The sequence below is a fragment of the Dicentrarchus labrax genome, unplaced genomic scaffold (assembly GCF_905237075.1).
Source record: "Dicentrarchus labrax unplaced genomic scaffold, dlabrax2021, whole genome shotgun sequence".
NCBI lineage: Eukaryota > Metazoa > Chordata > Actinopteri > Moronidae > Dicentrarchus > Dicentrarchus labrax.
The window spans coordinates 18,521,456-18,547,710 of NW_026136704.1; the positions used below are offsets into that span (position 1 = coordinate 18,521,456).

Here is a 26,255-nt window from a genome sequence, read left to right on the forward strand (position 1 = left end):
TTTGGTACAGAGGAAGTGATTCCTCAGGATTTATTTATTTTTAGACAAGATAAATTGTTTTCACACTGAGGTGAAGGTGCATATACATTTTCAGATTGTATTTAAAGGTCCAGTGTGTAACATTTAGGAGGATCTATTGTCAGAAATCAAATGTAATATTCATAGGTATGTTTTCATTAGTGTTACTTTAAAATGAGACGTTTTTATCTACAGATGCTGCAAGTTGCCCGAGTCATCCATGTCGAACCAGCGTAGTTCTACAGTAGCCCAGAATGGACAAACCAAACAATAAATAGAGCCTTTTGGATTTTTCGGGCATATTGCAGCCACTGTAGTTTCTCCTTTGTGCTTGGAGCTGAAGGGTGAAGTGAGGGAGCAACTTTTGACACACTGGTCCTTTAAGTTAGCATTAAATCAGTATTGAGTTTGTCTATTTGACAGACCAAATAATTCACAAGGTGATTATGCCTTTTGTCCCTCAGTAGGTTTATTAACACTGTTTGACAACATAACACAGGATTACTTCAACTGAGCTCATCTTACAGTGGAGGAGCGAGGAAACAGAGTTACCAATGAGTGTATGAATACTTTCATGGTATTCTTTGATATCGTACTCTCACAGAATTGATCACACCCTTGGATCATTTAGGCTGTGATTGTCCCTCAAAGGTGAGAGAAGGTGAGTGCTGATAGCAGCCTTAAAGCTGTTTTATATATCACCAGGAAATCATAGATTAATCTGATAGAAACTGCTCAGTGTATAAATACTCATATACTGCACTGTTGTATACCAGTTCATTTAAAATGTGGACATTTAAAGTATTAAAAGACATCAGGGTCTTAAAGTGAGTCTATATTACCTATTAACACACAGTGAATGTGGTGCTATGTGGTACTGCAGCATCAGGATACTGTAACTCTGTAAGTGTAATTGGGGAACTTGAGGTGCTGCTGCTCTTTCAGTGTGGAGCTGATGACGTTTGTGGATTTAATAACAGAACCAATACTGTGTCTCTACAATCAGGCATTGATCTCATTTTATCTGGCAGTGCAAAATAAAGTCTAAACAGCCACAACACCCTCCCCCCCCAAAAAAAAATATGAAAAAAATACCAAAGAGGAGTTTGTAATAAACCGATTTGTCTCATGTAGCTTTCCGTAGCGCCACGCTCAGTCGGTGGGGAGGTGCAACGCAAAGGCAAAGAGGTCAAGAGGAGGGGAGGAGAAACCACGTGTGATCACCACCATGTACAGCACTGTCCTTCCTCGGTAGACTTGTTTTTGTAAGCCTGTACCCTTCGCATGTAGCCAGCTCGCCCTCGTTATCCGGAGAAGCAGATTTCTTTTTGTATTTCTTTACACAGACTCACATATTCAAGCGACCCTGCTGGGGGATTTGTGTTGCCACACTGACTGCCGACCATGGTGAGCAAGACAGATGACATCCCGGCGTCAGTGCCTAACTGTAATCCGGTTGATCTTGCGGATGAAGCCGGGGATGGAGCCGGGGACAGCAAAGAAACCAGCAAGACAAGTGTGAAGGATTCCTGCGGTTGTGGTGAGACCCTGCAGCAGCTCATTATCTGCTGTTTATAACCACCTGACATACATAATGAATACACTGATCACACCTAGCACATACAGTGAACTGCACCGCTTCTTATAGCCAGCATCTCTGTGCTTCACCTCTACGACTCAGTGCGGGTTTATTGGTTGTTTTCTTGTTTGTTGTTCCTGCAAAGCATTCACTAAAACTGGTGACGTTCGTCTCCACGCTTTGTGATGTGACTTTAAAGTCCTCAGACCCAAGGTGGTGGTGGTCTGTGAGGTCTACCCCCCCCTCCTCCTACTAACCCCCTGCCAGCTCTCCAAAGTTTGCAGGCTCCACCTAGCAGCATCTGCTAATTAGCCTGTCTGGTGTTAATATCTTGATCAATTAGCGAGCTCGCGACCTCCTCTACATCCCTGAGTCACAGCTTATGAACATGTAGTCCAGCCTGCACACAGGGCTTACCCAAAACAGCCGGCATGCTAACACTAGCCTCCTCATTGAATGTGCGGCTAGTTAAGCTAAGCTAAGCTAACAGGCACTGTGGTCACCGTCATGTTTTCACGTCACGACCCCCAAATAAAGACGCGCACGGGCTCTGAAAACGGAGCACGAGCCTCCTGTGCAGCCCACTGTCGGTCCGCACGAGCTGGTGTTGTGCTGCCTCGGGTCCACGCACATGTTCGGTAACAGCGTGTCAGAGGAATGAACTGAAGGTCACCTTCAGTGGAGCCGCACACCGCTGCCGTGAACACAAGGGGGGGTTCGAACTCGTGGGCTCAGTTTATCTAATGGCTGTGTGTCCGACGGGGTTTGTTAATGCGTTGTCTTCTTTTTTTTTACTGTTTAGTTTAACTTGTAAGAGATGTCAGTGGGATAAAGTGTCCGGCGGGCGGTGGTAACGTTGTTATCTGTCCCCCCCCTCCCCCCGCCGCGGAACACTACATCGAGCGTCCCTCCTCGACCCGGAGGCGGAAGCTGGTTGTCGTAGGAAAAAAAAAGTCATGATGGTGCATGCACAGTGAGAGGGAAGGTTACGCTAATAATACCTGAACAGACGTGTAAGCCGGTGAGTATACTGTCAGATAAAAGTAGTAGTGGCGGCGGCTCGCTGCGGACTGTTCTCGGCGGAGGGACATTAAACGGAGACGTGAACTGTCAGCCGGTGAACTTAACGTTATACAACTTATAGAGCACCAAGAGTCACTGCTGCACGCCTGTCTCTCTCTCTCTCTCTCTGTCTGTCTGTCTCTCTCTCTCTGTCTGTGTGTCACATGTGGGACCTTGAATCGTCTCTGTGTCATTTTATAGAGAGGAACACAACACAGGCGATGGTGTTCAGTGTTGGTTCATCTGTCAGGGAGTGAGCTGGAGCTGATTGTGTGTTAATTGAGCTGGATGATGATTTATGTATGTGCTGCCAGGTCTTTGTCTGTCCATAAGCCCACATGGATCAATGGATGCTTCATTTTTAGAGACAAATAGTCTGTTAATTAATTTATTCATTCAACAGAATAACGATTAAAACATTTTTAATAAAACATATTCTCTGGTTCCAGCTTTTAATTGTGAGGATTTCCTGATTTTCTTTGACTTATGTGATAATAAACTGTAATATGTTAAGTCTTGAAAGCGCTGGTTGGACAGAAGGAGCATCCTGATGGTGTCATCTTAGACTTTAGGAACTTTTGATGGACATTTTATGACCCAACTAACTATTAGCTTGAGCCTAACTTGTGACCTGCCACAACGCTGTCTGTCACGTATGAGAGACGGTGACAGGACCGATGGCCTCAACATGTCTGATATGAAGGCTGACACTGGACTGTCAGTGCAGAGGGGTAACAGGACACGGCAGAGCAGACAGGTCAAGGTGAGGGTCACTGTTTGGGGTTTTAAGGAGCCGAATGCTCCACAGGGGTGAACAGTGACCTGGTTAATCCCAGGAATCACTGACACTCTGGCACCGGTCCTCTGCTGGACAGATGTCTTCCTCACGAGCCCACAGTCATTATTCCTGCTGTATTCATCATCTATAGCAATGGTTGCTAACATTTATTAGCTTGTAAATATAAAAGAACATCTACGTGCAATGATTTCTGTTATTTATGTGGGCCTGAAGAGAATAAACTGTGTAGTACTTTACAGGAAAAAAAGACAAAAGAGAAGACTAATAATAATAATAATAATAATAATAATAACTCATGACTCTTTATATTTTAGTTTAAAGACCCCCAGGATGTAATCTTTTAAATTGCTAATTAATAAAAAGTTATAAAACAGTGAAAACTATATTATCAATTATAAAAATGATGAATTTTCTTAAAATAAACGTGTTACGACACAATCGTTTGAGACTATCTTCACATAACCTTGTGTGTTGGCACTACATTTTATTGTAGAGTTGAGTTATTCTCACTCGGTGCTTAATTCATTTATAAAGTCTCAAACAGACCCGGTTTTCAGTCTTTGTTGCTATGAAATCAAATTGCTGCAGATGTATGACTCAGGGTCAGCCTGTCCACCAGGAGGTTACCACCATGTGGTCCAGAAAACATGATTACAGACAGACCTTCTGTTGTTGTTGATGATGATGTTGTTTTCAGGGTTGTCTGGCTAGTTAATGTTGCCATGGCAGCAGCCAGGGTCCCCATGTCAAGGGCCGCAGAGTGGATAGCCGGCTGCTGGATTTATTATTTAGTTGTTAAGAAAAGCTTATTTCTAAGAATCAAGAAAGAAAACCATGTGAATTATCACTAAAAGCTTTATTGGGTCAGTTTCAGTTGTAAAAACTTTAGCTTTATGTTGTTTCATTGTGTCTGCCTCTGCTCTGTCTTTATCTGCCTGGTGTCATTGTTTCATTGATTCCTTACCTTCACCTTTCACCCCAGAGGTAACTGTCTAACTGTGTGTGTGTGTGTGTGTGTGTGTGTGTGTGTGTGTGTGTGTGTGTGTGTTGCGTGCTTCACCCCACTGTTTTTAGGTTGAGCCTCTCAGATCTGTTATATTGTGTATAGTTTTTAATTGTTTTTTAACATTTGTGGTTTCATTTGCAAATTACAGACAGTGAGTTTGGTCTAGTGATGTAAATTCAACGACATGTTTAAAGATCTTTATTTGCAGACGTTGGGTAAATTATGAAATAGAGAAACTCTTTAACAGAATGTGTTATTCTTGTATTTAAGTGTCATTTACTGGAGACACTTCTTGCATTACATGCAGAGGAAACTCCATTAATTCAGAGTTTATTGATGGATGAATAGATAAGTCATTAAATATCTGTGATACTTTATCACAATGATTCAAAGATCAATTGAATCAATAATTTACTGCCCACATCATTTGTATCTAAAATCTCTGATAGTTGATAGAGTTGTCCTCTCAGCTTCACTGGTTGGATTTTACTATGTATGGTTTCCTTTTATAAATGTATATTTATTAATGTATTGTTTAATGGAAAAACAAAATTATCACCAGTTATCTATCTGATCACATGTGTTATCAGGAAGTCTGAGTATGTCTATAGATTTCTTCTAATGTTGCTTAATGAAAATCCCATCAGCTGAGATTAAACTGCTGTGTCACCCCAGCGTCATATTACATCTCGCCACCATATCTCATTTCAACAGGAAAGGCATTAAGGAAAGCTCTTGATGCATCTTTGTTTCTACTTCCTATCTTCCCTTTTAAAGCAATAGCAGGCATGAGAGTTCTCCTGTTCACTGTTAAACTGGTGACTTCTCTCCTCATTCCCACCTCCTACTGAACTCTCTAACATTACTGCCGGGCGGATTGGGCCGGTTTTGCAACACATAGGCTGCCGGATTGCCTCATCAATCACAGTACTTCTGGCACTTTGTACTTTTGCCTTCCTCGTGTGGTGAATGCTTCTAGCTAAAATATTTTATTTGATGTTCCTCATTGGTGATGACAAGAAATCGACTCGACTTCAGCTCATTGTTCATTTTTCCGGCTTCCGATTTCCCCTGTTTTGGTTCACTCTCATTACTCTCACAGTGTCAGATGCAGCAGGAAGCTGGTTTAAAAACCCACTGTTATATTACCTAGTCAGCACCAGACAGACCAGAGACCAAAAACGGGGCTAAAGTAGAGTGAATATTGGACTTGCATTCTTCAGGTGGGACACAAACGTGACTCCAAATGAATGATAATGTTGCTCTGTGACTGCAGGATGTGGAAATAAGCAACAGTTTTCACAAATTAGAAGGTGATATGTCGGTGTTTACAGCTTGTTTCCTGCCGAGGAAGAGATCGGTTATTGTGGGTTTAATTCCTGAAGTAAGCAGTTTGACGAAAAGAGCTCAGATATGATAAGAAATTGACTAATACCGAACACAAAGAAACAGAACACAGAGCCCTCTTTGTCCTCTGGTTTGTAACACTATTAGCTTGCCTGTCTGCTCTGAAGCTGTTGTGTTTGTTGTTCAGAGCGTGGCCGGTCGCCCCTTTCTTTCCTCCCCCTGCTGCTCCTCCTCCACCATTTCAGTGCGTTCCTTCCCACCCAGGGTTGTGGTCTAGTTATGAGGCCCCACCCCTTCCTTTTGGCCCCTTCTCTTCAGTAACCCTGACGCTGTTTACCCTTGACAGTGAGCAAGGACACACCGGCTGGCAGCAGTTGTGTCCCAGTCAGAGAAAACAGGTGTCCGGCATCCACATTCTAGACGCCGCTCCTTTCTTTTAAATGAATGTGCCTCATTTTTATTCATGTGATTTTGTTGTCACCTTAACTGTGACCTACTCTAGAAAAGTTGGGAAATATAATGCATGTGTTGTGCGTATAATGAGAGCAAGTGGGCCTTTCATTCATCCACTCAGATTTTTCATGCCATGCTTATTTTGTAAAGATAATGAGTAACTGTCATTTTGAGAGATTGAATGTCCATAAAAGAGTAAGGGCGGCTGGTAAATGGTTACTGGCTGACTTGCAGGTATTGTAATTACCACAATTTCCCATCATGCAAGTGACCAATAATTCCCTCCTGTGAATGCTGCAATCTTTTAGTATTCAATCCCTCGAGGCTCCCTGGCTAAACTCCCTCCAGTGTCGCAACAGTGTCGGTTTCAGCCTGTTGGTGTTGGAAAATGGGTACTTTCTGCCTAGATCAGCTGAAAAGAACGAGTGGTTACTTATTGTTAAATGTCTTGATACAATCCTTGGTGATCTGTGGTTTTGGAGTTTCAACTTTTTTTGTACAGTTGATGATTGATTGAAGTGACGTCTGGAGCCTATCACCCACACTTTGTTGTTTGTGTTGAATTAATTTGCATTTGAATTAAAACGTAGTACCACCACAGCACCAGCATACTGTAGCTGAGCTTCGTTGGCCCTGTTCTCCCATTCATAAATATTTCATAAGGTTGCTGGTAAGGTCATCCAGCCTCTGGGTCTGTGTGCTTTGTTTGTGACCCCGGCTGCCTGGCAGCGTCTCTATGTTTTCCTGTGGTAGAAGAAAACAGTCTGGTGTTTTTGTTGTCAGGATGACTTTCTTTGCATGGTTGACTATCCGAAGGTGGCGTTCCCTGTTGATCCAATTATTGATTAATGACAGCTGTAGACTGTAGAGAACAGAGCTGTTTGTCCACAGCACATCAGATAGCCGTTGCAGGTTTAAAACATAGTTGGGTTGTGTTAGAGTGGTTTCAATGCTTTTAGCTGCATCTTTTGTTCAGAGTTGTCACATTATCATCACAGGAAATCAAAATATTATCAAAATATGGCCAAGTGCAATATGCAAATTGTAAAATGGGATGAAACAGCATTATAATGAAGAACTGCTGTAGTTCTGAAGAGCTGCCCTGACCTTCACATTTCTCCAGATTTCAGAAAACTTGTTTGTTTGCAACAGCCCCCCAAAAATTAGTTTCAGTGACAATTAAATTCATGATTCAAAAATGATCGTACCCACACTAATCGAGAATCATATCGTAATATCTGTCAAAATAATTGATGTTTTTACCCTATCGTGCAGCCCTAACAGGAAGTAACATTCATTGTCCTCCTCCGTTGCAGGGCACAGTGCAGATACAGCCATGGTGAATGGTGACGGGGCTCATGGGCACACAGAGGAGGCAGAATCAAAGCAGGATGGAAACGGTGAGGCAGACGGAGGAGAGGAGTCTAACGAACAGGAAGTGATAGTGATCCAGGACACGGGCTTCACCGTTAAGATCCAGGCACCTGGAACAGAGCCATTTGACCTGCAGGTAAGCATTGGCTCTTCACTAGCAGTTCATTAGGACAGGTGTTAAGACAGACGATGGCACCGCGTGAAAGACCTGGACTGAACTGTGTATTTCTGCCATTTACCTGGTAATTGTCACGACACTTTGTTCCTTCCTCATAATGCGTAAAAACAATGTTTGCCCTCAGCCGGACCAAAGCAGGAGCAAATATATCTCAAGCTGTACTTATCTACATCATTTGATCTCCCTCCCCTCCCGTCTACATCAGGTATCTCCCCAGGAAATGGTACAGGAGATCCACCAGGTATTGATGGACCGCGAGGACACCTGCCACCGCACCTGCTTCTCCCTGCAGCTGGATGGAAACGTCCTGGACAACTTCGCTGAGCTCAAGTCCATCGAGGGCTTGCAGGAGGGCTCGCTCCTCAAAGTGGTGGAAGGTTAGACCCTGAGGCTTTTGTTCACACTCAGGTTTATCTTAATAAGAGCAATATGTTGTTGTCAAGCCATTATCGTGTTACTGGCATTGTTTTAACCTGGGGTTTGGAGCACTTTTGCCTTAGTGTAAGAAACAATGATCACAGTCATAAAATGTCAAAACGTGGACCGCAGACTGTAACCTTCTACTCATTGAAACTACAGCAAAGGTGACAATGCATCTAGTGTTGCATTTCACCTCTTCCTTGTTGGTATGCAATGAAAATATCACTGACTAACAAGGTAGTGTGAAAACAAATATACCAATAATGAAGATGATTAAGTCAGATAGAATTTGGCAGGAGCAACCTGACAAACCTGATCATTTCTCAACATCAGCCACAATAAATGTAAGTAAAGCTTTATTTATGTAGAACTTTTTAAAACACACAAAGTGCTTCACAAACGAAGAGATATATAACACACATGCCTACACACTTATATGTGTAAATATACATATATGTGGACATACACAAACATCATATACATACATAGGGAACGTATAAATACTAACATATGGAAGAATAAAACGATGAAAAGAATAAATGAAAAGACAAAAAGATAAGTTAACAAACAAAAGATCTATAAAAAGGTCTATAGAGTTTGGTTTTGAGGAGCTGCTTGATTTATTTTTTATTTATCCTCAATCTACAGCCTGGCACTATGACTTCCTCTGTTTTTCCTGGCATGTAGCTGCTACCAAAGACTAAACTGGATTCAAGTGTGCATTCTCCTGATCTGTAACTTGTCCAACTACTCACTGCCTGCTATTTATATCCTTTGGGTTTCTTTTCTCCAGAGCCCTACACAGTGCGCGAGGCCCGCATCCACGTGCGTCACATCAGAGACCTGCTGAAAAGTCTGGACCCCTCAGACGCCTACAACGGAGTGGACTGCAACTCCCTCTCCTTCCTCAGCATCTTCACTGATGGAGACCTCGGAGGTATGATGGCTGTGTGAGAGCCATGTTCAACCGTGTGTGTGTGTGTTTTAATGTGCAGTGTTTATGCGTGAATGTAGCGACATGCTTGTGGACTGCAGACTTTGACCTTGCTTGTTTTTTTGTTTTTGTTTTAATGTGCCTGCAGATAGTGGTAAGCGAAAGAAAAAGGGCAACGAGCTGGAGCAGATTGACTGCACCCCCCCAGAGCACATCCTGCCCGGCAGCAAAGAGCGCCCTCTGGTGCCCCTCCAGCCACAGAACAAGGACTGGAAGGTAAGAAGCTTTGCTGGTCCCTTCATGTGGACTGATTTGGGAAATTGTATCTTTAAAAAAAAATTCTTTCTTGTGGCTAATTGTTTCAAAACCCCCAACAGCCTATGCAGTGCCTGAAAGTCCTGACCATGAGCGGCTGGAACCCTCCTCCTGGAAACAGGAAGATGCACGGCGACCTCATGTACCTGTACATGGTGACTGTGGAGGAGCGCCATGTCAGCATCACTGCCTCTACACGCGGCTTCTACCTCAACCAGTCAGTGAACATCTCAGTCTCGTATCTCGCTACATGTTTTATGTTTCATGTTTTCAACACTCTACCATTAAGCTTCATAATGTCTTGATGTATATCTTATACACAAAGTATTTGGCACTTATACAGAGTTGCAGTGTTTACCATTCAAGATCGTAATATACTTTGAAATTCCCAGAATCTTCAAAAATATTGTGATACAAATTTGTGGTCATATTGCCCAGTGCAAAGTTTGCCTCTCTTTTAAATGGAGGATGCTGAAACAGTAATAAATATAGAAGCACAAGCAGTGTTGTATTAATAGTTTCAGGATCCTAATTTTAGATTGATTTTGGATGTCAGCAAAGACTTAACAGTTACATTAATGAGGTCTAATTGGATTACATTAGGAAGTCTCTTTCTGTTTCTAACAACTTGCTCACACTCTTTGGACATCTATTGGAAACCTACAGGGAAACTGCTTCCTATCCACACTTTATTAGTCATTAAGGTTTTCTCTCCAGTTAGTGGACTTGCTGTGGCAATCAACTTCTGTCACATTTTTTGTGACATGTGTATTTGTTACAAAAGATCCATAATAATAGTAATGTCTGTGTGTATTCCAGATCTACTACCTATACCTTCAACCCTAAGCCAGCCAACCCCAGCTTCCTGAGCCATTCACTGGTGGAGCTGCTGAGCCAGATCAGCCCTGCCTTCAAGAAGAACTTCACTGCCCTGCAAAAGAAAAGGTAAAAAACATCTCTTTGCCTTTTTAGTTTCCTCTCAGTGGTCAATACCCTTCATACTAAGGGACTTTAATGTGTTTGAGCAACAAAGTCAATGCTCATCCTCAGTGGTTAGACACACAAACATTTCTAATACCTGTGTGTTCTTTACTCCTTCTGTACTGTGCAGACGTTTCTCCTCTTGTTACTACTTCCTAATTTCTCTTTTGAAGTGAAAGTTCATTCATTAACTTTATATAACCAGGTGAGAACACATTGTCTTTTACAGTCAAGATCTCGCCAGTATGCAGGAGGTCAAAGTCTTAAATCACAATAAGATAACAAACTAAACAAGACAGAATAATTACAGGACCCTACAGGTCAGGACTCTGTGGATCTACTCATTTATCATCAGACCTGTACGAAAAGAGACCACACAAGTGATGCCTGTTTTTTGGGGTTTTTTTGTCTTTTGTTGCAGGGTCCAGAGACACCCGTTTGAGAGGATAGCCACTCCTTTCCAGGTGTACAGCTGGACAGCTCCACAGGTAGACCATGCCATGGACTGTGTTAGAGCTGAGGACGCCTACACCTCCCGCCTGGGTTATGAGGAGCACATACCTGGACAGGTGGGCAGAGCTGAACACAACAGCACATCAGGCAGATCAATAATGTGTTTTTCCCCCCCCCATTTTTAATGGTTTTTCTTTTATCTTCAGACCAGAGATTGGAACGAGGAGCTGCAAACCACCAGAGAGCTGCCCCGGAAGAACCTGCCTGAACGTCTGCTGAGGGAGCGGGCCATATTCAAGGTACTGCCTCCTGGTCTTTGTGTCCCGTTGTGTAATGTACTTCACATTATAGCAACTTTAAATTACTAGATCTTAATAATCAGCGGGGACCAGATGATACCAGATCACCCAAAATGCCAACTCCCTTATCTAACAGGAAATGTGATGCCAGTGTTGTTTAAATTTGTATTAATTTTTTTTTTTATGTGTAACAACTTCTCCTTCTTTTAATCAGTTCCTCCTTTTTGTCCTCCTGCAGGTCCACAGTGACTTCGCAGCAGCTGCCACTCGAGGCGCCATGGCAGTCATCGACGGCAACGTAATGGCCATCAACCCCGGCGAGGAAACGCGCATGCAGATGTTCATCTGGAACAACATCTTCTTCAGCCTGGGCTTCGACGTGCGGGACCACTATCGTGAGCTGGGTGGAGATGCTGCCGCCCACGCTGCACCCACCAATGACTTGAACGGGGTACGGGCTTACGGGGCAGTGGATGTGGAGGGTCTGTACACTCTGGGGACAGTGGTGGTGGACTACAGAGGCTACCGTGTCACCGCCCAGTCCATCATCCCCGGTATCCTGGAGCGTGAGCAGGAGCAGAGCGTCATCTACGGCTCCATTGACTTTGGAAAGACGGTCGTGTCTCACAGCAAATACCTGGAGCTGCTGGAGAAAACCAGCAGACCACTTAAGGTCAGGGACACGTCTATGCCTCTGTTTTTTCACAGTACATACCTTTTTTGTGTTAAATAATTATTTTATAAAACTAAATGGTAAATCTCATGAAAAGACCAAAACTTACAGCCTGATACAACTAATTCCTCTGTGACCTCCATTTAGATCGATAAACATTAAACACATCAATGAGTCACACAGTTACTCTGGGTGACAGAATATACTACTACTACTACTACTACTACTATACTGTGTTGAGTGAATCCCACATATGTATCATGCTGCTGTAAATTCTCACTAGAGAACTACCAAATGTGTATTAATCCACAGCTGAAAATGGTCTCCAACAAATGCATTATTTACTCCTGTTTAAGAAAAGTTAGCCATAAACTACAGTGCCCAGCTGTTTAACTAAATTGCAGTGTTGGTGTTGGTCTTTTGTTTGTTGACACTTTTATAAAAACATAGAATATGGGCAGGCTCGTTCTTTTAAAACCTGTTTTTCTGATTACCTGGTTAATGAGACTGTCAATCACCACCACAGAGATGATGTGTGATCACTGTACTGTGTGTTTTTTAAATTGTAGGTCCAGAGGCACAGCGTACTGAACGAGAAGAACGAGACAGTGGAGCTGTGCTCCTCTGTTGAGTGTAAGGGCATCATCGGAAATGATGGTCGACACTACATTCTGGACCTTCTTCGTACCTTCCCTCCTGACCTCAACTTCCTGCCTGTGGATGGAGAGGAGCTGCCTCCAGAGAGTCAGCGCCAAGGCTTCCCCCGCCAGCACCGCCACCGCCTGGCTTGTCTACGCCAAGAGCTCATCGAGGCCTTTGTTGAGCACAGGTAGGGGTCTGCGCTGGTGTGTCACATTTCCATCACTGGGAGTATTTTCTACATGTCTTCAACTGTTGATTCTGTCCCTCCCTTCCTCACAGATATCTTCTCTTCATGAAGATGGCAGCGTTACAGCTCATGCAACAGAAAGCAAACAAGGACACTAAGACTGATACACCTGCCATCACAGAAACCTCTGAAACGATCTCAGAAAGCAATGCTGACACAACCCAGACACAGACCACTGAAGCATCAGATTCCCCGAGTGCAACAGAGGTCTCCACGGACAGCACAAGCCAGACAGACAACAGCACGTCTGCTGCTTCACAGGCAGCGACTGACGGTGAAGAAACCTCCTCAAAGCCCGCCACAAACGGGCCTCTAGACCTTGCAGCCACTCAGAATGGGGAATGCAAGAGCCCACTGGAGGGTAAGGAGCTTGAGGAAAGTATTCCGGGATTAGCTCAGGCCAAAGAGCTGGCGGAGACCTTAGTTGCCGAAGATGGATCATGTATTGGTATGTCCAAAAACACCCTGAAACATAAGGCCTGGACGACGCAGGGAGAGCTATGCTGGTGGATAGTTGCGTAGAAAAAGTAGCGTTTATTAGAGAAGTACTATTAAACCGTTGTGTGTTTGTGTGTGTCCGTAGCATTAGAGCAGTAGAGTATCAGGTAGAGCATTAAAGTATCAAGTACTGGGTTGTAGTGGCTTCTTTCCACCAGGCTAGCTGTCCCTGCTCAGTCCTCAGCCTGCAGCGGGGAAGAGTGTTGGCCCCCAATCAACCCGTCTCTTTTTGTCCCAGCCTGTGGTGCCTTTTGCTGTGGGATTTGACCCAATAAACTAAATAATCAGTATGGATCTGTGTCCATTAATCCAAATGCATTTTGAAACACTAATAATCTCATGTTCAATGATTTGTGTGATGCCCAATTTAACCCCTAAATCAAACCGTAATCTGCTTGTCAAACAGAGTGACTTAATCTTTAGTGTTTGAAATGGTGGTGGGTACTCGACTAAGGCCATGTCTACAGTAAGCTCATCAAATCACTGTTTTCGATCAAAGTTGTCTGCAAAAATTAACCGAACTACAAGATCAACGATACTACCCGTATTGTGTGATCACTTGTATTTGCTCATTAACTCTGGCACATTCACATGTTCATAAATGCTCGCTGTCCCTGTTAAATAAATACAATGATACAGAGAGCTGGAGGTGACAGAAAATTGGCTTCATTACATTGAGTCACATCAGCCTGCTGCACTTGAGCAGCTCTGTTTTCCCCATAAAGACAAAAAAACTCAATTATTGGGTGCAGAATAAAACACTAGCTTAATGTGGACATGGTTTTAACTGTCCTTTTACAGATGTTTTGACGGGTGTGTCATATTTTGCCATTACTTTTAACATCTTTTCCTTGCATGTGATCCTAATCACAAACAGATCCCAAAAGCCGCGAGGTAGTCCTCAATGCCTGCAAGGCAGTAGGCTCCATCAGCAACACGTCTTTCGACATTCGGTTCAACCCCGACATCTTCTCCCCAGGTAAGCATGATGAGGAATTATATATGGACTAAAAAGCTGTAGCTTTACAGTGTGTGAGCAATGAAAGTATACAGTATATACAAACTGTTTTACTGATATTAAAATGAGCTATGAAGCCATAAAAATGAGGCAATCAAGTATATTGATATAAATATCACATAATATTTAGATTGTTATTCTTCTCAGCCATGAAACCTAAAACCCAAAGCTGTAGCACATCTTAGACCACAACTTTCATTACAGGTTTTGTAGATTGATGAGTGATTGAAGTCTTTGGAATATGTAAAATATTAAAATAAAAAAGGATTTATACAATGTAACTGTAATACATTATGAAACTGCAGGGTATAACCTAAGATACATTTAAATAATTAAAGTATTATGCTTTTAGTTGAAGAGCAGCCAAGATAACTGTAGTATTTCATCAATTTTCACTTCCTGAGATTCATCAGTGTCTAATTTCCTTCTTGCTGGCAGGTTATTTTAAGCACATTTGGTACCAAATTATCTTCAGAGTGATAAGAGAGAGGGAGTGACACGTGTTCATAGGAGACTATTAGCACAGAAATGACAGCCTCTGTGTGTTGTCAAACCCAGGAGTACGTTTCCCAGACGACAGCGCAGATGACATCCAGAAGCAGAAGCAGCTTCTCAAAGATGCTGCAGCCTTCATGGTGTCCTGTCAGGTCCCGTCACTGGTCAGTGGTACAGACACTCCTACAGATCCGGATCAAATAAGGGTTGAATTTTCTGGTCGTGTATGTGTGACCCATGAATGTGTGTGTTTTTGACCAGGTTAAAGACTGTTTGGACCACAGCGCGCTGCCCATGGATGGAGCCACACTGACTGAGGCTTTGCGCCAGAGAGGCATCAACATTCGCTATTTGGGCTCTGTTCTGGAGTTTGTGGACAAGACCCCTGCTAAAACCCAGCTGGAGCACTTCTATGTGAGTCTGAAACCCTGAATTCAACCGTCACTATCTCATTCTTTAATGCCCTTTTGTCATCCTAATATTTCTTTTTTTTAAATACCTTTTAGAGAATAGGAATCAGTGAGCTAATCACCAGATGTGCAAAACATATCTTCAAGACATACCTCCAGGTTGGTAACGATATACAAACATCATCTAACCTCTTCACAAGACAAATCTACGTCTATTTTAATCAATATTACCTAATTGTATCCTCGTCATGTAGGGCGTGGAGTTGTCTGCCCTCTCTGCTGCTGTAAGCCATTTCCTAAACTGCTTCCTGAGCTCCTTCCCCGATGCTGTCGCCCACCTGCCTCCCGACGAGCTGGTGTCACGCCGCAAAAGCCGCAAGCGTCGCAACAGGGTCCCCGGCGGCGGTGACAACACGGCGTGGGCCAGCTTGACGCCCAGCGAGTTGTGGAAGAACATTGCCTCTGAGGCCCAGAGCTATTATCACTTCACAGTACAGTGGTGAGGACCCCCTCTGTTAATATTAAGCAGATGTCTTTTTACACTTTTCCATTTTATTGGTTACAAATATCCTCTCTTGAAATGTTTTCCTGCGCAGTGATAGTGTGGACCAGGTGGTGGAGAAATACGGCCTCCAGAAAATCACTCTGCTTAGAGAAATTTCGATCAAAACTGGCATCCAGGTAATGTTCATTTAGTCTATAGCGACTTCCCGACACCTCTTTACCAGATGGCCTTCATGATGTTTATTCTACTTTTTCATTTGCCTTTTTTAGATCCTGATAAAGGAGTATAACTTCGACAGCCGCCACAAGCCAGCCTTCACCGAGGAGGACATCCTGAACATTTTCCCTGTTGTGAAGCATGTGAACCCCAAAGCCTCAGATGCCTTCCACTTCTTCCAGAGTGGACAGGCCAAAGTGCAGCAAGGTGAGACAGGTTGACGAGTTATGCATAAACATTTGTGGACCTAAACGCAAGTCTGTATCCATGATGCAAGCTGGCGAGTTCAGCTGGTTTGACCAAATGTATGTCTCTACCCTTCCTTTCATTTCCAGGGTTCCTGAAGGAGGGCTGTGAGCTGATCAATGAGGCTCTTAACCTCTTCAACAATGTGTATGGAGCCATGCACGTAGAGATCTGTGCCTGCCTGCGTCTGCTGGCACGCCTTAATTACATCATGGGAGACCACGCTGAGGTAGGAGGGAATATGGCAACTCTTACTTTTGTCAGCAACTTCTACATAAGCGTCCTATTTGACTTCATGTCACCGAATAACATTTGTGTATTTACCCGCAGGCTCTTAGCAACCAGCAAAAGGCTGTTCTGATGAGTGAAAGAGTCCTTGGCATCGAGCACCCCAATACAATTCAAGAATATGTAAGTTATTGCACCAAATATAGGAAACATTTAGCTCATGCAAATGATGTTTAATGTCCCTCTAACCTTTTTTATGTTTCTTCCCTTCATTTCTCAGATGCACTTGGCTCTGTACTGCTTTGCCAATGGGCAGCTGTCCACCGCCCTGAAGCTTCTTTATCGCGCCCGTTATCTCATGTTGATGGTTAGCGGGGAGGACCACCCAGAGATGGCGCTGCTAGACGTGAGTGCAGTCTTTAATTGGGCATCGATACTGATTTAAGTCTTTTAGTAAAAATCCAACCTAATTAATGACTGCTGTCCTTGTTCTTGGCTCTCCTTCCACAGAGTAACATCGGGCTGGTGCTGCACGGAGTGATGGAGTATGATTTATCGCTCAGATTCCTGGAGAACGCCTTGACCATCAACACCAAGTACCATGGACCCCGGTCCCTCAAAGTGGCCCTCAGGTGGGGAGAGATTCATCATCCATATGCATATAGTCTGTGACACGATGATTTACATTATGTGTGCCTTGTTTTTGTTTTTTCCAGCCATCATTTGGTTGCGAGGGTTTATGAGAGCAAGGCTGAGTTCCGCTCCGCACTACAGCACGAGAAGGAGGGTTACACCATCTACAAGAACCAGGTGGGTCCTGCAGGACTGACGCACTTCTCTTCATCAGTTGTGATGAAGTTATGATATCTTTTTAAATATTTGTTTTCTCCTCTCAGATGGGTGAGGCACATGAGAAAACTAAGGAGAGCTCAGAGTACCTGAAGTATCTCACCCAACAGGCTGTAGCTCTGCAGAGAACCATGAATGAGATCTACAAGAACGGCTCCAACGCCAGTATCATGCCCCTCAAGGTGACTGAGTCGAGACGTGTTTCATGCGCTTCCATCTGTTTTATTGCCGCAATTTAAGCAGTGATGCTATGCTTTTATTTCCTCCTGTTTTACAGTTCACCGCTCCCAGCATGGCCAGTGTGCTGGAACAGCTCAACATCATCAACGGTATCATCTTTATACCCCTCAGGTAAAGTGACAGACACGATGCCCTGAACACCTGCAGGGACTCATTATTTTATTATTTATTATTTAAGACAACAGAAATGTGACTTTATACACAAAGATGGGGACTTACTGCAACTGTATCATATTGGACTTTATTATATAACTTCAACAAGCTATCTCTGACAAAGGCTTTACAGAAAAGTTTAGCTCTTAACGACAACTCTACTCTACTGTATGTTTTAGTATCACCAAATACACAACATCTTGGCCCCTGTAGTGCTGTCTCGACCTTCTTTTTTTTTTTTTTTTTCCAAACAATTATCCACAATTTAGTATATTATCTGCAGTATTTACTTCACCTAAATTGTGCCATACAGTCTAACTGTACGTGCAACCACAGCATTGACAGGAAGAATAACAGCTTAGTAAACCAGTAGGAGGGGATGTGTATTTAATCTCTCTAGATCTTTAGAGATATATAAATGTGTATTGTAAAATACAGCAGTTTTATGATTACTTGACTAGTTTGGGAGTATGCGTTTGATACCACAAATGGAAGACATAAGGCCAAGAGCCAGTTTACACTTTATGTATCCGTATGGCTGGAAAGGTTCAGACTATTTGTGCTGACAGATGTGTGAACACGTCTGGTTTAGGGGTACACTCTTTCTTTAAAGCTGGTGACATGATAGCCAGGCAGTGGTGCCTCTTACTGGCCCTGGAGAGCTCCAGCACTGCATATTTTAATCTGTCCCTGCTCTGCTTACACCTGATAAGAGCTCGACTGACTAAACACCTGATCCAAGTAATAATGTGTGGAAGGAGCAGGGAAAGATGCAGTGCTGGGACTTTTCAGGACCAGGAGTGGGCACAGGTTTTATGAGGACTTAAAGTAGTAATTTCTACTTTTTAACAGACTTGACATGAGTGACAACAACATCTCTAAGTGACAGGAGAACTAAAAGAGGAAACATTTCAAATGCTCAAGCTATACCAGAGATGTCAGGTATTGATTTTTTTTTTTTTTTTTTTTGTGGTATTTTTCTTACAGCCAAAAGGATCTGGAGAACCTGAAGGCAGAGGTGCATAGGCGGCAGCTGCTTCAGGAGCTGGGAAAGAATGAGGAGCCCACTGAGGACAGCCCACTTGAACTAGAGGACAAAATTCCCATTGATTAATAAATCTAAAAGTCCTCAACACAGCTACTTTCTGCTATTCGGGGTGGGAGGGGGGAGAGGCCGTGACGTAACAGCCATGTCACTGAGCCTGTGGACCTGAGAACAGAGCAATCAGCATTGAAATAAACAGGGGGAGGGATGGGTGAGGGCAGTCCAGAGAGCAAACTGTATGAACTGTAGGACAAAGGAATACAGAGCGGGAATTTCCTACAAGGTAGGAAAAGAGAGAGAGGAGAGAGTACAAACAACATAGAATCAATGTAACGTGCAATCTGAAATATCCCGGGCCCAAGTACCTGGCGATGAACGAAGTAGCTGCTTAGAAATATGATTGCATATGAAAGCGCGGTTGCAGCCGGGGGAGGGGGAGACCAAGGAAGACCATGACATTGTATACCAGAGCCTTATCCACTGTACCATATTCCCCCAATAATGCTTCTTCTCAGCTCAAACGTCCCCCAGCACTGTTAGCCCAGGACCATTTTTTTTTTTTTTTTGCCCCGCCATTCCCTAAAGAGCCTCGAAGACCCTCGGGCATGTAGCCGCCCCGCCTCCCCCCCCCCTTAAATGGTGCTCTAAATGATAAAGCACCTACCCTGTCCTAGAACTCAGGGGTACTTTCTACTGTGCACTAAGACCAGAATACAGTCACTAAATTTGAGATTTTTCAAGTGGGGCTTCAGAATGTAAATTCCCTTCTCAGTGGCTTCTTTGAGCCTCTTTGCAGCAGCCACCCATCACTCTTACACGTCCCCGAAGGTTAATTAATGTAATCGTTCTATCATTTGTACGTACGACATCCCAGGTGGGTGCCTGCTGTGTCCTATGGTTCCTGTTTATCAAAGCAAGCAAACAATACAGTGACACATTAGTGAGCTTTCAGCCGGTTTGATTTCTTTTGCTGGAATTTCTTTTCTTTACTTTTTTTTTTTTACTTTTTTTTTTTTAGTAAATAAAATGGATTTTGTAAAAGTGCACAGGAGAATTAAGAAGGTATTTTAGGCCTGTTGATCATCCATTAATTTAAGCCATGTCTTTTTTATAGAAAATGTATAGAAGTGGAAAAAGATGTATAAATCTCTATCAGATTTAGACAGGTACTTGATTGACGTTAATGGAAAAACGCAGATTTGAAACGTCCACCATAAGCAGTAGATTTATCTATCTATATACTAGCTGTGTTCAATCTTCTATTTTTACACATTGAAAGATTATGTGCATGTATGTTTGTATGTGTGTGACGATGTGTGTGTCTTTGTGTGTAGTCCAACAGAAAATCTATTGGCCAGGGCTGTTGCTGCTTTTGCTGCTGCATAGTTTGATTAGAGGCTAAGCGAACATTGGCTTTCCAAATGTTTTATTTTTCTACTCATAGTAAACCTGTTGGATGGCTGATGCCTCTTTTCTTGAAACATTCATGGCCACCAATGTTGTAAATCTGTTAATGTATGAACTGGTACTGAAATGAACCTTTTCTCACTATTGGACAGGTGCTCAACATTGGCAGTAGTGACTGATTTATTGTTGCTGGGTGTGTGTTTCCTTTTTATTTTCTTTTTCCATTATCGGGTCATCTTTTCATATGTAACGGAGACAAAAACCAGCCAGGAGTGTCTGTTCATTGAGCAGTGTTTAGCGCACTTTCTCGTGCTGTTTTTGGATGTGTGATCATGTTCACAGCACAACCAAAAGTGGACAAAAGAAGGGCTGCCTCAATGTTATGTACCAAAAAAAAAAAGACTGATGAAAGGTTTGTTTGCGCTTGTATACATGCAATGTATCCCTCCCATGGCAATTTGTTACTTAATTGTTGCCGTGTCTAACTGTTTGTGATTAAAGCAATAGAGAGATGGTGCTGGAACTGATTGTTTTTCAAATATGCTGTTTTTAATTGGCACAAGACGTGCAAGATGGACTACTTACTGTACTGGCTGAACGACCTGAAAATAAGGGAGCCATATAACAAAACAAAAGGCGAACTCTTCCGACTGAGTGACTCGGTTATTGCAGTGATCTTCCTGATTGTGCTCCTAAAACATGATGTCATAACATCAATAGCAGAGCGTGGTGTGAATTGTGCCTCTTATTTATGTTTCTAAATGGAACCAGGGTGACAACCGGTAACAACTTTACAATTTATAAAGGTGAAATATGCCTCTTGGTTTTGTTTTATGGGTTTCTTGTATCATATATATATATATATATATATATATATATATATATATATATATATATATATATATATATATATATATATATATATATATATATATATATATATATATATATATATATATTTTTTTATATATTTTTTTTTATATATATATATATATATATATATATATATATATATATATATTTTTTTTTTTTTTTTTTTTTTTTTCAGTTTCTTTATTCCCTTTGCTTCCAGAAGTCTTGCTCCATAGTAATACCAATAGTGTCCATAAGGTGGCACACTAACATTTGTCTCATTATGAAGGACATACAGTGACTTAAATGACAGGAGCTGTTGCAGCTCAAGTGCACACACATTAACATAAGCTTCAGTTGGCTTAGACTAATTAAAATGAGGAAAATGTTTGTTTGTTTTTGTTTAAGCATTTTTGAAAAAGTAGAATATTAGTCATGTGACCCAAAATTACAAAGACTGCTAACAGTTACCTGTTGATGTTCTGAACCTGTTGAAATCCCAGCAGCAGTAAATCTATTGTTCGGGTATTTTAATAGTTTATGATCTAGAATAAAGTCGATGAGAATGATCAAACTATTTGTCTGCATGCATACTCTGTTGCTCTTCTAACACGGTGCTTCTGTTTAGTTGGAGGCACTAATCTCACTCCAGTGTTCACTCTAGAGTTCAGTGTAACATTTCTGTTTTGAATAGTTTAGCTGTTAAAGTGCGTAATATGTTATTTCATGTTATTAAAGGTTTGCATCAGAAAGAGGGGGGAGGGGGGGAGAGAAGACATGGTGTAACAATACAAAACTAAGAGCAAAGTGTATTCTTTCACATATAATTTGAATTTATTCCATTTGCAGTTTGAATGTCTGAAATGCAGAGCAAGTGTGGAATATGAATATTACCGGAAATTACATATAAATACAGATAATAAAGATTCAGTATTCATTTTATTTTCAAAAGTATTGATCCTGTGCAAAATAACTATTAAAGGTCTTTGTGGGGGGAAAAAAGGTCTAATATCTAACCCAAAACATTATGCACTTTGCTGCTCACTAGTCATATTGCATTTATTGTATCTGTGTTGCCCGAAATGATTGTCTGAGGGTTTTGTGTTTTCTCAGCTGATGAAATTTCTTCTGCACAAAGGCTTAGGCCAAAGTGTTTTAGTCTGCTTCCCTTGATGATGTGTGGTATTTGTGTGCTGCAAAATATTTGCAAAAATAACAATCCAATTATATTTTGGTCTGAGTATGCTTTTTTTTAAATATTAAAATGAATAAAATTAAACTAGTAAAACTTTTGTTTGGCGTTTTGATAACTCATACAAGTAGCCAGTGGCTGAAGAAGCATTGAGATATTTTAACAGTAGTGAAACCACTTAAGGAGAAATACAAAGTATTTGCAACAGAAGGCCTTGTCAGTGTGTTATATATTATATTTTTATTGATGCCTTACTGTATAAGCAGCCTTTCATTAATTTTGCTGCATGAGATGGGAGGTTTTTTCTACTCTATTAACTATAAACTGTTTGGTAGTTTAATCCATTGTCATATTTTATAAGCTGATCACATGTTTAATATGCAAAGTATAAATTTTAAAAGTAGCTATAGCTGTCAGAAAAACGTAGAAAACAGTCCTGCATTACTTTCACTGCATTTATCAGAGTGTAACGCCTATATTCTCCATAAAATCCAAGATTTTTATGTTTTATCTATGTACAAAATTAATAAGTCATTAAAATCTAATACCAAGTCTCATACCGCATTTAAATGAGTCGTATTGTGCAGTTCAAAAAGGTACGGATAATGAGAAGCAATGTAAGAGTTAATAGTAAAAAAAAAAAAAAAAAACGTATAAAACAACCAGTTTTTTTTTTTCCTCCTGCTGTCAAGGGCGTGCGCGCTCTCGTCAGGCCGTGAACGCGAGCTTCGTGTGCGCGTCCCCGGCTGAAGGCGAATGCGGTAGGCTTCGAAAAAAAACCAGCAGGCATCGGCGGAGCGACAAGACGGGCACAGTTTACCTCCAACATCACAAGATCATAGTTTGGAGCGGAAATTTCACGCCCTGTCGGGTCGTGTTACCGTTGGAGACGGCTGAGGATATTCCCGGGCAGAAAAACAATAGGGTGAGTTCAAGTACTTTTGGGTTCCGCGGAGCCGGTCAGGCTCGAAGGAATCCGGCGTTAGGTTGGGGAAAATGACGATGTGGCTGTAAATTTGTGCACCTCCTTTTTATGTCTCAAAATGGCGGATAGGCCGCTTGGACCGGAGCAGCAGGTACCTTGTGAGCGGAGTTTATCCCCCGACAGACACCCACCGCGGCTCTGCGGTTAACGTCCGCCAACCGTCAGCTAACCGTTTTCAGTTATTTGTCGCTCACCGAGCTCGAATGCACGTTATGGGCCCGTTGGTGTGTTTTTACGTCACGAGCTAACTTTCTGACTGCATCGCCGGGAAGCTAACTCGGCTAACGTTAACTTTAGCTAACGTACGCTAACGATAACCGGAGGAGGAGGAGGAGGAGGAGGAGGGGGTAGATAACGTTGAGCCACGGAGGAGGAGGAGGAAGAGGGGAGATTGGCACCGTCGTCAGGTCGACCAAACCCCGTCAGCCGCCATAGTCCAGAGAACATGTCAGTGTGTGTGTGTGTGTGTGTGAGAGGTTATGGCCGTTACAGTTGCATTAGTATTAACCTGTAATTAATACAGTGTGAATCAGGGTTGGTGCAGACTCTGCTGTAAAAAAAATATAGACAACACAATCAAATGTAGGTCACACGACGTTACCGGTGGCGTCTAACGATTTATTTAACATTTTATTTCTGTCACCGTGTGGCTGTTTTTGTTTGGCGTCATCGCTGTAACCAGTGTTAGCATTTTTTGAAAGGGGCGTAAAGGCAGGGATATTCGTCATCTGCTCTGCGCTGTGTAATATATATATATTTTTATATTTATTGTAATATCATGCAGATATCGTTGCAGCTGAGCATCAGTCAACCTTGTTGCAGCTTTCTATCTCGACCTGCTGTTGGGTGTGCATCCTCTGTCTCATACTGTTGCCATGCTCAGCTGAAGCTCTCGTCTCTACGACACTGGGCTTCATGCGGGTTGCTGGCACAGTGTTAGAAAATCAGGGTGGAGCACATCGGAGGCGAGTGAGTTTGTATTTATTGCGTCTCTTCAGCACTCCCAAGTGTCCGCCTTGTTTTCTCCTTTTTGTTGTTGCATGTTTTCTTGTAATCAGTGGATGTGTGATTGGGTGATTGGGTGTAAGGGAATTTGTGGACCGAGGGCTTACACTGGGACGAATGCAAATCATCGCTGGGCTCACCAGGGTTGTGCACTGAATCCGACAGCCGTAATTTTGAGCAACCTTGTCGTGGTATCGGATATAAAGGCTCGGTTAAAGCCAGGATCCTTGGCTGATTTACGTCCCCCAGCCACGCCTGTAAGGACCGCGTTGCAGCCGATCAAGTGGAATTATGGGATATTGGTTGAAATTGTTTATTTTTGACAACAGTGTTGAAAAATAACAACCGACTCTGTGCTCTCCTCTCAGGTAAGAGTATTAATCTGTTGTCGTCTGTGAATGACTTGAATTGACTTAAATGCAACCATTTTGAGGAGGAATATGATCCCCCATTACAGCTCGTAGTTATTGACAGCTATAATCTTAGCAGATGTTTGGGGCCTTTATGTGAGCGCATTACTGCTAGATTCAGAAACACCACTAATGTTATCCCTTAAACAAGCTAGCAACCTAACTGATTCTACTGAAGCAGCACTGTTGCACGCTTAAAATCTCAGATGAGGAAAAAGAGGAACACCCTGGTGTTGTCTTTAGACTTCATCATTCAGAAATGGAAATGCTATACAACTTGAGTTTGTAATGTAAGGAAGTTCTGTAGCACTGTTTGACAAAGTTAGAAAAGCCATATTTGCTGACAGACCATGATGTTACAGTGGCTCAAAGTTGAAAATACAATGCTCAGTACATGAAACTAGCACAAATTATGTGTTGCTAGACCCATTTTCTGTGTTTGACTACTTAAAGAAAGTGAGCTAATATGAGATAAGCAGCTCTTTCATGTAAAATACAGACATTATTTCTCTAGCTGTACTGCAGGAGCCAGTGGATACGGTCAGCTGGTTTTACTTGAAAGCATTCTTAGTCAGTGATGAGTTTTATCAAAAGTTGATTTGAATAAGTGCATCCTGACAGCCGGGCTCTATTCAGTACTGTCAGCAATGGAAACACAGCAACACCAATTGTACAAGCTTTGGCCATTACAAGTGATGCTTTGCTGGCACTTGTTGCCAGTCCAACAACGGGAGAGTAAAGCTAGATACAGATCTTGTAGGACATTCCTCACGTATGTCACTTGTTGTAAAGGTAAGGACAGAAGTGTTGCCTGAAAGGAGATAAATGTACAGTTTTGCCAAAGGGGGCCTCCTCTTTATTTTGTGTCAACAGACAATGATGAATGTGTGAGAGGCTGTCGTTGTGATTGTGACAGGCTGAAGGGCAGATAGACACTTACACTCCTTCACTGAGCTGACTGTAGCACAGAGGTTGACCTTCCAGACGGGCTGCCCACCAGCTTGCTGACTGATCATTACTGACCCGCTGCCAGCAGCAACTGCCTGTCACCCTACAAATGACCCACACGCTGTTTGGACAACTGCTTTTTGTAAATTGTGAGGACATGTCTGAGAGTGTTGTTCACTATTGTGAACAAGCGCTAGAGGCGGTTGAATATAATTTTAGCAACAAATTATGGCCGTTGCCAAAGAAGCTTGGAAAATGCAAAGCTTTTATCTCAACGCGTTTCATACTTCATACCAGTTCGGCAACAGCAACTGACAGACTCAGCATACACCCAGTCTAAATTTAGAGCTATCATAATTTCAACCAGTAACTTGTTCACATAAAGCTTATACATATGCTTGAAAGATCCAGATCCGCCAGAGTTCAACAAGAATCTTATGGCTGCCAAGTGGAACTTTGCTTGTATTGTACAACTAATTCAAACGTGTATGATGGAGGCTAACTAGTCCTGATCGTGTGTGTGTGTGTGTGTGTGTGTGTGTGTGTGTGTGTGTGTGTGTGTGTGTGTGTGTGTGTGTGTGTGTGTGTGTGTTTCCTCAGTGGATGTGGGCTCTGCTCTACTAATCAGGCCTCTTCCATCAGGTAACACAACTGTTTGGATAATGGCCTGGCAATTTGATTGGCAACATCTAGTATTAGAGATGAGTAGTTTTTCCATCTGGTGACTATAAATAATGTATGGATGAACAGTCAAGGGCTGGTGAAGCTGAGTT

At 42.4% G+C, this 26,255-nt stretch overlaps 2 protein-coding genes across 5 annotated transcripts in view; both read left to right on the forward strand.

The window, feature by feature from the left end:
- The first annotated feature begins 1,199 nt into the window (after positions 1 to 1,199).
- Positions 1,200 to 20,613, forward strand: cluha (clustered mitochondria (cluA/CLU1) homolog a). Of its 3 annotated transcripts, none has more exons than XM_051398810.1 (27): positions 1,200 to 1,558; positions 7,581 to 7,774; positions 8,022 to 8,193; positions 9,030 to 9,173; positions 9,319 to 9,446; positions 9,548 to 9,702; positions 10,305 to 10,430; positions 10,888 to 11,035; positions 11,126 to 11,218; positions 11,457 to 11,891; positions 12,461 to 12,720; positions 12,813 to 13,228; positions 14,156 to 14,257; positions 14,855 to 14,955; positions 15,053 to 15,205; positions 15,298 to 15,360; positions 15,456 to 15,700; positions 15,798 to 15,882; positions 15,976 to 16,129; positions 16,258 to 16,397; positions 16,499 to 16,579; positions 16,677 to 16,802; positions 16,907 to 17,028; positions 17,113 to 17,206; positions 17,293 to 17,427; positions 17,523 to 17,596; positions 18,626 to 20,613. In XM_051398810.1, the coding sequence occupies exons 1-27, from the start codon at positions 1,423 to 1,425 to the stop codon at positions 18,750 to 18,752; spliced, it is 4,209 nt and encodes a 1,402-aa protein (XP_051254770.1). In that variant the 5' UTR covers positions 1,200 to 1,422; the 3' UTR covers positions 18,753 to 20,613. The 3 variants fall into 3 exon arrangements, with proteins under 3 accessions (XP_051254770.1, XP_051254771.1, XP_051254772.1); XM_051398811.1 differs by having other exon boundaries at positions 12,813 to 13,141; XM_051398812.1 differs by lacking the exon at positions 1,200 to 1,558 and adding an exon at positions 2,523 to 2,618.
- Positions 20,614 to 22,866: 2,253 nt separating this feature from the next.
- LOC127362734 (lissencephaly-1 homolog) overlaps positions 22,867 to 26,255 on the forward strand; it is a 36,415-nt gene continuing 33,026 nt past the window's right edge. Inside the window, exon 1 of one of the 2 annotated variants that reach the window (XM_051398820.1) lies at positions 22,867 to 23,059. The gene's annotated coding sequence lies outside the window, so the exon portion shown is untranslated. Of the gene's footprint in view, positions 23,060 to 23,997; positions 24,493 to 26,255 lie in introns of those variants that run through there. The other variant, XM_051398821.1, reaches the window with a different exon arrangement.